General features: G+C 39.9%; 1 protein-coding gene across 10 annotated transcripts in view; it reads left to right on the forward strand.

Moving 5' to 3' along the window:
• Positions 1–13,095, forward strand: part of LOC115020475 (calcium-activated potassium channel subunit alpha-1) — a 127,653-nt gene that overhangs the window by 65,607 nt on the left and 48,951 nt on the right. For 8 of the 10 annotated variants that reach the window (XM_029450525.1, XM_029450526.1, XM_029450527.1 and 5 more), the window contains exons 4-9: positions 307–400; positions 1,013–1,124; positions 8,472–8,547; positions 9,119–9,194; positions 10,137–10,307; positions 11,892–11,983. In XM_029450525.1, coding sequence (XP_029306385.1) covers positions 307–400; positions 1,013–1,124; positions 8,472–8,547; positions 9,119–9,194; positions 10,137–10,307; positions 11,892–11,983 — 621 coding nt within the window. Of the gene's footprint in view, positions 1–306; positions 401–1,012; positions 1,125–8,471; positions 8,548–9,118; positions 9,195–10,136; positions 10,308–11,891; positions 11,984–12,073; positions 12,166–13,095 lie in introns of all 10 variants that reach the window. The other 2 variants (XM_029450535.1, XM_029450533.1) reach the window with 1 other exon arrangement.

Consider the following 13,095-nt stretch of genomic DNA (forward strand, 5'->3'; position numbering starts at 1 on the left):
TACTGAAGTTACATGTATGCAGAGTTTTTTTTGATGTAATGCAATTTGTAATGTTGTGATATTGATTTTGAGCATATTACATATTAATCATACAGATATGCAAAGCTCATATACAAAAACAAACACACAAAGTAATAAGATTATAACATTACATTCCTAGCATGGAAATATGCTGAGGTCCCCAGTATTTCCATTTGTGTGTTCAGGATAGAAAATAGATAAATAAAAAACCTTGTATACAATATCTGCTCACGACTTTTTAACCTTGTAATAACGTGTTTTTGTCTCTCTCTCTTTGTTCTCTAGTCCTATAGAATCCTGCCAGAATTTCTACAAAGATTTCACGTTACAAATCGATATGGCCTTCAACGTCTTTTTCCTACTTTACTTTGGACTGCGCGTAAGTTGGCATGTGCATGCTCACACACACACACACATACAAGCATACACTCCCTCATACATGCATACAAATGTACACATGCACACAGCCATGTAGGCGGGCATTGTTTTACACGCATTAGCGTCTTCAGCATGCTACAAAAATAACTTTCATGCTTCTTATTTACTTGCACCCCAGTATATTGAATTTCTACATCTTCTCTATATATATAGTTTGAAAAAGGTAATCATTTGAGACACACAATTTTTACAGGGACAACCGACACTGCTTACAAACAAGCAGACGCCACCTAAGTCATCCACGAATACTCACACAGCATGCCTTTAGTTTAAACTGACACTGTTGCAATAATGTTGCTAGCATGGCTGTCATGCCAGAGCAGCATTCCAGTGGTGCAAACGCAAGCCTGCCATCCTGAATGTATGAATAAATAAACTCATAAGCAGCTTACACCACCAACCATTCGCATGACTCAGCAAGCGGGGTGAAGCTTTTGTCATTCTATACAATATGTCAGCGATGCTAAAGGAAGACAGTGGTGGAGAGGTGGTGTTTGGTATAAAATTAGAATTGGATTGTTATTTCTGATGACGTCCCCATTTCTTTTCACAGTTTATAGCGGCCAATGATAAACTATGGTTCTGGCTTGAGGTCAACTCAGTGGTGGATTTCTTTACCGTTCCTCCCGTGTTTGTTTCTGTCTACTTGAACAGAAGCTGGCTCGGTAAGTCTGAATATCTCACTGTATAGCCTTGTCTTCTCTCGCTTCCTTTCACCATTATTCACATTTACTTCCCAACGCCTCTGTCCTACCGCTCCCCTTTTTCCATTTATTGTGTTGCCCTCTATCTTCACATGTCACCCCTCCTTTTATCACTCCCTGTCTCTCCCTCTGCCTCCTAGTCCCCCTTCTGTCTCCCCATTACTGGGAGTGTGTCTCTGAGGTCCTGTTGCTCGGGGCTGCAGTCAACTTTCCCTCGTTATTGAAAGTGACAGGGCTGGGTTCCTCTGATGTTTCAGGAAACACAGCGGAGTGGATTGGCTAATGGGAGTGAGAGTGACTCAGAAATGGACTGTGTGTGTGTGTGTGTGTGTGTGTGTGTGTGTGTGTGTGTGTGTGTGTGTGTGTGTGTGTGTGTGTGTGTGTGTGTGTGTGTGTGTGTGTGTGTGTGTGTGTGTGTGTGTGTGTGTGTGTGTGTGTGTGTGTGTGTGTGTGTGTGCTTGTGCTTCAGACTCATTTGTAATTGCCGTGTTTAGGCGTTGCACCTGGAATACCTCACAACAGTCTAAAACTGCCATCGAATGCAGAAAGAAATGAAAAACACAAAAAGCATGTGTTACCCCCATACACGCATATACACACACACATACACACACACTCTTGCATGAGCAGGCTGGAAAACACCCTAACCTGCATTACATAACAACCTACTTTTCTCAGTGCATTCAGAGTATTGTGGCCTACATTTCACTGCAGTTAGAAGAGTTTCATTGTAGCTGTATTAATGTATCTGGTGCACGGCCACATACACCACATACAATTCTATAAATGTTTGCTATACTCTGCTGAATGCTAATCCAATGTATATCTGAGCATGACATTTGACCATCAAGACTGCTGGGTCAGAATGTGAGGCTATTATATAAAATGAAGCAATTATATAAATTGTGTCAGTATTTAGCTTCATAATTACATTTGAAGGGAAATCCAGTTTCTTTTCTCCTTTTTTTATTCTTCAAGGTGTGTTATTAGGTTTCTTTCATGGAAGACATTTTGACACGTCGCAGTAGGAAAAGCGCAGGTGTAGATAATAAAATGGATGATGACTGAATTCAATTGAGGTGCTTCAGTATCAGGGTTCTGGTGTTGTACATGCTGTCTCATGAAAAAGGCCTATAGTAATGACTCACAATAACTTCATTTTATTAGATCTGGGAAATGTCCCAGGGCTCTGGAACTTATTTGAAAGAGAAAACAAAGAAAGATTTCTGGTTAAAACATCAGTGTCTACAGACGTCCTGGTTCAATTTAGACCTACCATGCTTACAGTAGTTATATGCGCGCATATTATTCCTTTGCAAATAGGGATTATTACCAACCTTTTGGCCTCGCTTATCTTAGTTTTACTTAGTAATTAGAGATTTGTGAGCAAAAATAGTTTAGAGTCGTAAGAAAGTAAATTAATTAGGAAATGACTTGATTGGTATATCGGTAAAACATGTATCAGTAACTAATTTAATAATCTATTAATCGTTTCAGATTATTTCAGGCAAACTGGTTTTAGCTTCTGAAATGGATTTGCAGCGTTTCTATGTTTTGAATCATTATCGGTGGACATCACCATTAAAACATCACATGGACCAAATGATGAATCGATTGGTTGAGAGAAGTTTCTGCAGATTATTAATAATGAGAATAATCCACATTATAATTTTGGTTATATATAGTAACACTGTTATTATGGCTGATAAGAATGATGCCCAACACTATGAAAATAACCAAAATTAACCTTAATTATTAATGAATGACATGATATAGACTATAGTGTCAGGGATGTGGAAGGTCTACCTCTTGTTGTTACATGCCCACTTGAATCACTGAATCTGTAAAGTAATATAAAACTGTGAAAGTCTAATCTCTGAGGTGATGAAGTTTTCTTAAGAGGTTCACTCTGGTCCATGAATTTCACAGAGAACAAGCTGTGTAATGAATAAGATATGGCCGAAGTCAAGTAATCTGGTTTCTGGTATTCGTGATGTAAGGTGTCCTCATCTCATCCCCAGAAAGCCATTGGTGTTGGGGGCCTTGATAAAGGATGATGAAAGACTTTGAAACTGTGGCCGGGCTGCTGCCTGACACTCCACAGTGAATAATTACCTGCAATTATTAAATATCCTGGAACCTAGGGTTGATATAGAAAGCAAAGATGCCTATTTATATACAAAACAGCTGCAGTGTGAGTTGTTGTGTATAAACAGCAGCTGAATACATTGTTTTTGAGCGATGCCCTAGATTTCCGAGCTATTCTTAACATCTTTATTTTTATTACTATTATTTTATTGAGGACTGTTTTTTTTTTTTTTCAAGGAAGACGTCTCGGCTGGCATCTCCTTCAGACGTTAGAGCGCGTTTATTTTTGTACTGTTGGACATATATAACCACGGCGCATCATGGTAACTGAACTCCCACGGGCGTGGCTTAGGTGTATGTTTCCTGGCGGTGTGCTTGTCCACGTGTTAAAGGCTACATACAGTGTTGCAAAGCCTAAGTTATAAACATTTAACAGCGTGTAGTTCTGCAGTGATGTGGTGTACCCTAACAGGCTGGTGATAGCTTCCAGAATACTGATGAGGTGCTGAAAGTGTCTGTAAATATTCAGGCTCTGAGGAGTTAGGACAGGAATCATGATTAGCTGCTTCTTCTACTCTGTATTAATATGGAAATTAGGACCTACAGTAGGATGTGGTGACAGGAAAACACAATTAACCAGTATACGACTCTATAGTTCCTTATTCATCATCTGCAGATGACCTTCGATATTCACTGATAAATAAATGCCATAGACCATTTCCCTAAAGACTATTGCACCATACGTATGTCTTCATGCTTGACATGGCCATAGCGGTTTTCCTAATAATCGATAAGACTAATCCATAGTTGGTGCTACTTTCATTTAGCTAAGTGTATATACGGTCCCTTAACAAGCGTTGTTAGACAATGTGTGTTGTGCTCCTAATTTCCAATGGATTAGTTGATCTTTTTTTCTTCTTTGCTGGGTAATACACACCACAGCCAGAGTAATGCATCATAATTACAGTACCTTTCGCTCCACTCTTTCAGCTGAGGTTCTGCATGAGAAGACTGTTGGAGATCCAGTGGAGGTGCATAATAAAAAGAGACTACTAATAGGGGTTCTGCCCTGTGCTGTGTGGTAGTGTGTCTGCCCACTCTGCGCCCGAGGAAGTATATGCTCTATGCATTTCAAGTTATGTTCTCTCTGCCTCGGCAAATTAGACATTGATTAAGAGGAGGAGAACGATGAGCGGCTAATGTAAGAGGGCATGCAGAGTTCTTCCTTGGAAAAAGGAATTAATCTCCTTTAACTACTTGCTCTCAAGAGAGTCCTAGCAGTGTAGGATTAGCATATGGAGGTTTAAAAGATGGTTGTAGCTCACCTGCCTACTGAGCTCCAACTCTCACAACCAGCTGGTTAACTTCACACTTTCCTCCTTAGTCATTTAAACCCCCTGGAACTGCACTTTTGGTTTGGATTATTATTATTATTATAATACGATTTTTGATTATAAATGGCATCAATGAATGATTATTTTACAATCCAAAGTGATTGATGTGTATTGATTTTGTAGTTGCAACCTTAATGTTGTTAATCTGCACTGGCTCTGAGGATGTACAGTACTGTAGAAGCCTTCAGGCATGGCTTTGATTATAACCTGCTACTGCCTCCTTGTGGTGCTTTATTATACTGTTTGTTGATCCCTTGTGTTTCCCTGCATAAAGAGGCATGGGCATGAGTGCGTCTGCCTTATATGGCACCTCCAGTTGCTGGCAGGAAGCCTCCCTGTACATTCAGGGGAGGGAAGATAATTTGTGGGAAGTTTAAGCCTATTTGCTGTAGCCAGGCTGCTCGCATGTCATCGTATAATTACATTGCAATACGTAGAGTTATAAACTAACACAAATGTGTTGTTTATTTAATATGCACATGCTGTCTATCCAGCATGACTGTCCAGTAGGAACCAGTTCTACACTAGGTGTGTGTGTGGTTGTGTGTATTGTTGTGTGCGTGTATGTATGGTTGTGTGTGCTTAGTGCTGGGCGCAGTATTGTATGATCTAATCCTGACAGGGTTGACTTTCAGTATTATCCCAGATGAACTGTCCCAGGCTGGTGATTGATAAAAGGCCCCAGTAGGCTGCTCTGTCAGAACATGTGACAGAGAGGCCGTACTCGCAAAGCCTCAATGAAGTAAGAGTGGGCACGGAGCAGAAAAACCCTTTTTGAATGAACATCTGGCCAGCTGACACTTGTGTCTGTGCAAGAGGCTTTGGCATGTGTAGCAAAGGGATTTTCTCATACATGAACACATGTTCAAGGGAGCAGAATTGAGTTTTTTAACACATGCAATGCAACACATTACTATACTTGTGAGGACATTGCATTGACTTACAGTACATACATTGTCTGTAGGCAAATACACTTAAAAAAAAAAAATGTCCCACGGTGTTAAATACATGACACACAGACACGCAAGCAAGCAAACAAACAAACAAAGATGTTCACAGTAATTGAGCCCCCGGCGGCCTCCATCACGGCATCACTGGGTGTTCTGTTATAATTTATAATGTTTGTGCTCAGAATGCCAGATTTACGAAGCAGTTGTTGATGTTACTTTTAAAATGAGAAAAGTATCTACCGTTTTTTGTTTAGTTTTTCACTCATAACTGTTTATACTTCCAACACAAAATGTCACACAGCATTTCCTCGGCAATCCAGCGAGCATACATATTACATAACTGAAGAGGAGAAAAGAGAAGAAAGATCTGCCCCCCTTCTTCAAAATGACATAGAGATAGATGGTCTGCCAATATGTTCAATAGCATTTAGCTACACAGTATGTGTGCAAAAAACAAAGTGTCACACAGTCCTGTCCACATTCATATTGTCACTTTACATTTTCTTAAATTGAATAATACCTGAACAACATTTCTCCGGTAGACATACACATCTGCTTGAATGTAGTACCGCTATCAATGTGTTAGCCAATGAAATAAGTACTTCTCTCACTGAAGTAAAAGCTTGTGTGAATGTATTTTGTGACTTTCCACCATTTCCACCTCCACAGACTTACTCTACATGTCGCAGCAGAGTCATTTTACTGCCAAAGTGTAGACAACAGGTTTGACCTTAACAACAGGGTATGCTTTAAACCAGGGGTGTCAAACTCATTTTAGTTCAGGGGCCACATGCAGCACAATTTGATCTCAAGCTCAAAATCACAGCATAATAACCTATAAATAACGACAACTCCAAATGTTAACCTTCGTTTTAGTGCAAAAAAGTACATTCTGAAAATGTTCAAATTTAATCTTTTTACAAAACATTATGAACAACCTGATATTTCTTAAGAAAAAAAGGTGCAATTTCAACAATAGTATGCCTCAGTTTATCATTTACACATGTGCGTTACAACTTACAGATCACAGTGTATCTACAAAGGCACAACACATTTTGTCACAGGCATCTGGAACAGTATTTTACTTTATGATCAAAACAACTAATGTTTACACTTTGCAAAGTCATCCCGCGGGCCGGACTGGACCCTCTGGCGGGCCGGTTTTGGCCCGCGGGCCGCATGTTTGACACCCCTGCTTTTAACGAATAGTAACAGAATTAATTTTTATAAAGAAGTTGTGTGTGTGCTTGTATGAACATAAAGTGGGTGTGATTGTCGGATTGTCTGTGCGAGTTGAACCCTCCCCCCCCCCCCCCCCCTCCCGTTGCCCATTACTATCATTACATTACTATCAGCAAATCGTTGTAGAGTAGTTTGACCCTTTTACTTTATAAATCCGGATTATTGTTTTTGTTATGCATCATTTTCATTTTACCTTCATCTCTGCTAATCCCTGGCAGGTTCAGACTTTTTTAGAAAATAGGTTCTACACAGCTGTGTGTTGATCGAGACAAAGCTTCACAGCGGTAAAGTAAAGAACTAAAATGGGCTTGAGAACATTACATCTGTTTGGGTTGTTAGGATTAAAGGCACTGTACCAAAAATGAAAAGAAAAAAAAATCACTTATTAGAGTTGACATTTTGCTCACAGAGACACAGTCCCTGGCTGGGCTGATATGATTAAACGAACTGTCTGTCTGCAGCAGTGACCATCACAGCATTCAGAGGTGTTTGCCTCACGAGGAACCTTTTAATGTCGGTGGTGCTGAATCGAGGTAGACCAGAGTCTGCGGAATTATCTCTTTCTGGAGGTGCTTTTGAAATACTAGGCCCTCAATATTTTTGGATATTTCTAATACCCGTCTTGGCAGGAAGAAAAAGGAATTCCTTGGAAAGGATTTAGTCTAAAACAATGATTCCTCCTAAGCTGCTTATGTACCGGCATACATACTGTAATGCTAAATTGAAGACCATCCAAGAGACACGGAGGCGAAAGAAGTCCTGTGGCCAACTTTTTCAGAATGGGTACAGGGTGAGGCAGGGGCATCCTGGACAGGAGCAAAAAGAACAGCAGACAGGACTGTATCATTCGGTGCGGTCATGTTTGCGCATCCTCTCCAACTGGGGTAAGGACATTAGTGTCAGTGTATAGACATGTGTTTTCTGGAGGTGTGCACAGCATTTTAGTACGTTATTTATCCAGATCTTGAAATTGCTTCTCGATTTAGATCTGGTTGATCTTTGAAACATGTTTGGTGACAACAAATGGCAACTGTGTTGTATTTGCAGGTAAATACAGTGCTTGTAAAGATCATCTCAAAAAAGGAATTCAGATCACTTTTTGTCACACAAACTAAGCACAGGACACACACAATCCATGGGATCAGTCGTGTTATGTAAAAAGACAATGAGGCAGGTGTCGCATTGTTCTATAATCCCTAAGCGAGCTGCTCTTGGATGCAGACGAGGGCTCATATAAACTAGGCCACAAGATGTTCCTCCGAACTTGTTTATGTGGATAAATAATTCCAACACATCATCCAGAATAAAGTGTCTGCTTTCTTTGTGTCGTCTCCCTGTGTCTCGCGGACTACATTTTACATCGCGCTGTGCCGTGCTAAAGTTCGGTAGAAAAACATTTGGACCATATTGTCTGACAGCTCATACATGTCGTTTGTATTCAGTTGTGTTTCGTCATAGCGGCCACTCTTGTGCTCTTTTTGGTATCACTGTAAAGCTATTTCAGAAAACACCCAACTTGTGGATAAAAGCATGAATATGACTCTATTGTGAGAATACCATTAGTTTTTCTGTATGGATCTGTTATGCTAATCTCTCTCTCTCTCTGTGTCTCTGTCTTTCTCTGTTTCTCACAGGCTTAAGATTTCTAAGAGCACTAAGATTGATTCAGTTTTCGGAAATCCTACAGTTTTTGAATATCTTGAAAACAAGGTAAGAATAAAAAGCTTTCCTCGTTCATTCGCAAGAAACATATGCACCCTAAAATAGTCATTTCACTGTTACTACCACCAGTAGCTACGGTATGTTTAACAGTGAGTAGAAATGTTAAATGATGTATGTGGCATTGTCAGAATAGAGTATGTAGTAGTACTCACTTGAATCTGTATTAAACTACATGTCTAATGCATATTTTATAAGGTATAATAAGTGTATGTTTAGGTTAATAATGATGTGTTTAATGGTGTGATACATTGTCACATTGTAAGTAAACACTATACTTACACTAGTATACCATAACTGTACTAGGGTGCAGGTTTAAAGAGTGTCTCCTCCTTTAGCATCATTCTCCATGGAAGTTGAATTTAAGCTTTTAATCCCATTTTTTCCCTAATGGATGTTACTTTTCTTCATCATTTGATTGCTAACAATCTAGTTAAGTCCTATCTCCTCTGTCCTGGCTGTAGGTTATTGTTAGTTGGCTAACTTTCATCTGTTCACAAAGCTCAGTTTCTCTGTCTAATGCCTAATGTGAGAGTTTTATGGTTCTTCTTCTTCTGCCCAGTAACTCCATCAAGCTGGTGAACCTGTGTTCCATCTTCATAAGCACATGGCTCACAGCGGCTGGTTTCATACATTTGGTAAGTGGACAGATGTGAGGTCTAGTGATTAAGGAGCCGGTAAATAAGGTGACTGACTGACTAACAGGTACAATACAACTGTGACACCAGCAACAAGTCAAATGTATTCTTTTCTAAGAATGAGCCGATATAAGAATAAAGTGCAACAAAAGATATTGTAATAACAAATGTAGGGATGCACTGATGCAACTTGTTTTCTCCAAATATCCATTCCAGTAACTTAACTTGTGTTTTCTGCCAATACCTAGGAATGATCCGATGCCAGTGCTCTGTTTGTTCCAAATTTGAAATCTGCGTACCTCACCGCGTGGAACTCATTGGCTTTGGCCATTTCATTAATTTGTTTGCCAGAGATTGCTGTAGCACTAAACATTATAGACTGCAATTGCTTAATAAGGTTAGTATTGGCGCTGATGCTGATAGATGCATCCCAACAATGCAGTAAAAAATAAAAGGAAGGTAAATTATGATCAACTGTCAGAAGGCAAACGACCACCAATTTATGTGTAAATAAATTATTTTTAATTTAAGAATTTAAAAGGTCCCATACAACTTTAACTATAACCAAATTAGTAATATAATTAACACAGGTTGGGTGTCCTGGTGACTCAGCACTCAAAGAACTGTGATTTCCCAAGTTCAAAGCCTGGTCAGAGACCTTTATGTTATGCCTCCTCGCTAAATATTGATTATTGTGTGTCACACATTTCTCTTTAAAGAAACTCAGTAAAGCATCTAACTGTTTTCACCACTAGATGGTAGCCTAAGCTCAATATACAAAGAATATACTGTGTGGCTCAACACAGATGAATACATGAGCAGTTGTAGCTGGATTTAATCAAACTTTGATTAAAGAGTTTCTTTATGCAAAACTCTGTTTACAAATTGGTGGTGAGAGTCGTGTCTAATTGCCCTCCCCTCCCTCTCCTATATCCGTTTTAGGTGGAAAACTCAGGGGATCCTTGGGAAAACTTCCAGAATTCTCAGTCACTTTCCTATTGGGAATGTGTCTATTTGCTTATGGTGACGATGTCTACAGTGGGCTACGGGGATGTCTATGCAAAAACCACCTTGGGGCGGCTGTTTATGGTCTTCTTCATCCTTGGTGGTTTGGTAAAATCAGGCTTTTCTTTCTCCCTTACTCCCCTTATCTTCTCCTAAATCCTGCCTGTCCCCATCATTAGACTGTATACAACTGTTGATGAAATGATAAATGAATGAAAAAGTAATTTAAATACTTTTATTACTATGCATAGTTAATGACATTTCTGCAAAGTGCTGTTTTTAAAATGCTAGAACTATGTTGACTGAACCGGTAAATGTTATTTCTTTGTCATAGTGAAGTTGTATCCTTCTGTTTAGCCTACTGTATCTCGTCTACTGTAGTTACAGTACTATGTGCTCCTTCGTCCCCTCCCCTTATGTGTCACTCCTGTATTTGTTTGATAAGAGTGTATGTTTATGTCTGATAATGTTGTTACTGTTCTCTTAAAAAGCAAGTTGCAGTTTCAGGACACCCCTCCTCCTGTGTCTCTTCCCACAATTCCAACAAACACAGGGGCAGGGAGATGAGGCTTAGGCCAGCCTGACTGTTACCATAGCATCAGCAGCCTCTCGCTCACCTTCCTCTGATCTAGCATCCTGTTGGATTGCGACTAGTACAGAAACTTACACATAAGCATGCATGGGTGTACACACCTCTGTGCATTCACACACACACACACTCACACACATACTGAAGACTCCGCCTCCTCTAGCTTCTCTTACAAAGGGACGGAGGATCTAGCCAAATCACAGTCACTGTGTTATGCATTTGGACAGCTATCGCTATGCACTGATGACCTGCAGCTGTGTGGATGTGTACCGTGTTGTGGCCATGGTGATAGGTGGTGTGTTTTTCTCAGTGCTGAGAGCTCTGGAAGTCTTTAGGGCTAGTACCTCAGCCTGCTTCCTATCAGCAGCAGTGGCTGAATAATGACTTCAGGCTGGAGATATATAAAGCCAAGGATCATATTAAACTCACGTCATTTCACATTATTCCTGCTGATTTAAAGATGCACTTTCCAAGCATGAGTTAAGTATGTATTTACAGGAGAAAGGCACCTCTTTGATTCTTATTGTAGATGTTAGCCTAGTGCCAGTGAGTACTCCATTGTTAGTTGGTACACTTAAACACAACCCTTGTGCTAGAATGACTGGCTGTAAAACTTTGCAAAATGCATCCAGCTCATTTTCCAGCCCAACAAATGAGTCTTAATGTGTTTTGCAGCTGTGGACCGTCAGGTGGGCCTATTCAAATCAACCTGCCAAATGATCTGTGTTTGTTGGACAAAACATGGCACATAGGTTTTTATTAAATTTATAAAATTCTGCTATTCAGAAAGGTATTGGGTGCTATCACAGACTGACCATTCATAAGCTGTGACAAAATTCTTGCCCACTAACGAAACCTGTTCCTAAACGTTTACCTTTTAAAAACGGGGGCTATTTTTTTTTTAACAGCAAAAACCAGATTTGGTATCTAAAGTTTATCAAGTCTCTACAGACAAGAGAGAGCTTTTAATTTCATTTCCATAGCAAAGTAATACTTTTCCCCCTTCAGAAATCTGGATTAATGCACCAGTTTCCCCACCACCCACTCTGCGGCGTAGAAGTCTCTTTTTTAGTCTCTTCTTCTGTCTTTTATCTTCTCCTTAGGCCATGTTTGCCAGCTACGTCCCTGAAATCATAGAGTTAATAGGAAACCGAAAGAAATATGGTGGTTCCTATAGTGCGGTTAATGGGAGAAAGTAAGTATTCAAGATGGTTCTGCTGTTTTTCGGTGTGCGGTAGAACCCTCTCTGCATGCCTTCTTTCTTTTTTCTGTTCCATGCATGTAGGCCATGTTTGCTCGCTACGTGCCAGAAATTGCTGCTCTCATCCTTAATCGGAAGAAATACGGAGGGAGTTATAACTCAACACGAGGCAGAAAGTAAGTTGAAATCCAGACAAGGTGTGGTTGTGTGACTTAAGTGCACCCCCTCAAAGTTTATAGTTATTGGGGGTTAGTTAACTTTTTTTTTTTGGACAGTAAAGTAAAGTTTTATAACGTCGAGTCACTGCGTGACTGGAGACCTTGGCCATTAGGACACACATGTCCATGCCCCTTTACTCTCTCTTTTACTCTTTCTTTCTTTCTCTCTCTGTCTACCTTGGTCTATATCTGCTTCTATCTGTCCTTCACTCAGAGCTTTCCTGAAGTCATTTGTGTGCCGTTCATTTTCTTTCTTTGTCCTCCTTGACACATCCTGTGTTGCGCTTTAATTTAATTTGGAAAATAGAGCTTTCATGACTACTACACTTTAGACTTTAAGTACTGTGGTGCTTCTATGCAATATATCTGTGCACTATGTGTTGTCCCTTATTAATTCAGTCCATTGGTACATAAAACCTCAAAATGAAAGAAAATAGTCATGAAACCCCTACTATCCACTTCTAAAAGATTTTTTAACAAGAAAATAGAAAGATGTAAACATCTGCAAGTGCATTATTATTGGTGGTCTTTGTAAGAGTCATCAATCTCAATGACCATTGCTGGATATAATTTCTTTTCTTGTTTCATTTTGCTTGAGTTATTTTTTTTTTGCATGTTTTATGGAATTACTTTTTCTTTAACTGCATAATTTCTGGCATGTTCTCTATGACCTGCAGTCATGTGGCTTTTTTCAATGTTTGCGAACTCCATGAAAAAGCCATCTTCTTGTTGTCTGTCACCGCTAGCCCATCGCATCATCAATGCTTGACATGACTCTGGCCCTGATCTTCAGTCAGCTCCCACACCCTGAATGCTGGATGCCTCGCTCCCAGTGGAGGCTCTCAATTGTTTTTGGCTTGCTTTGCCTGCTTGGTTCTCGGTGCTCGC

The sequence above is a fragment of the Cottoperca gobio genome, chromosome 15 (genome assembly GCF_900634415.1).
Source record: "Cottoperca gobio chromosome 15, fCotGob3.1, whole genome shotgun sequence".
Classification (NCBI taxonomy): domain Eukaryota; kingdom Metazoa; phylum Chordata; class Actinopteri; order Perciformes; family Bovichtidae; genus Cottoperca; species Cottoperca gobio.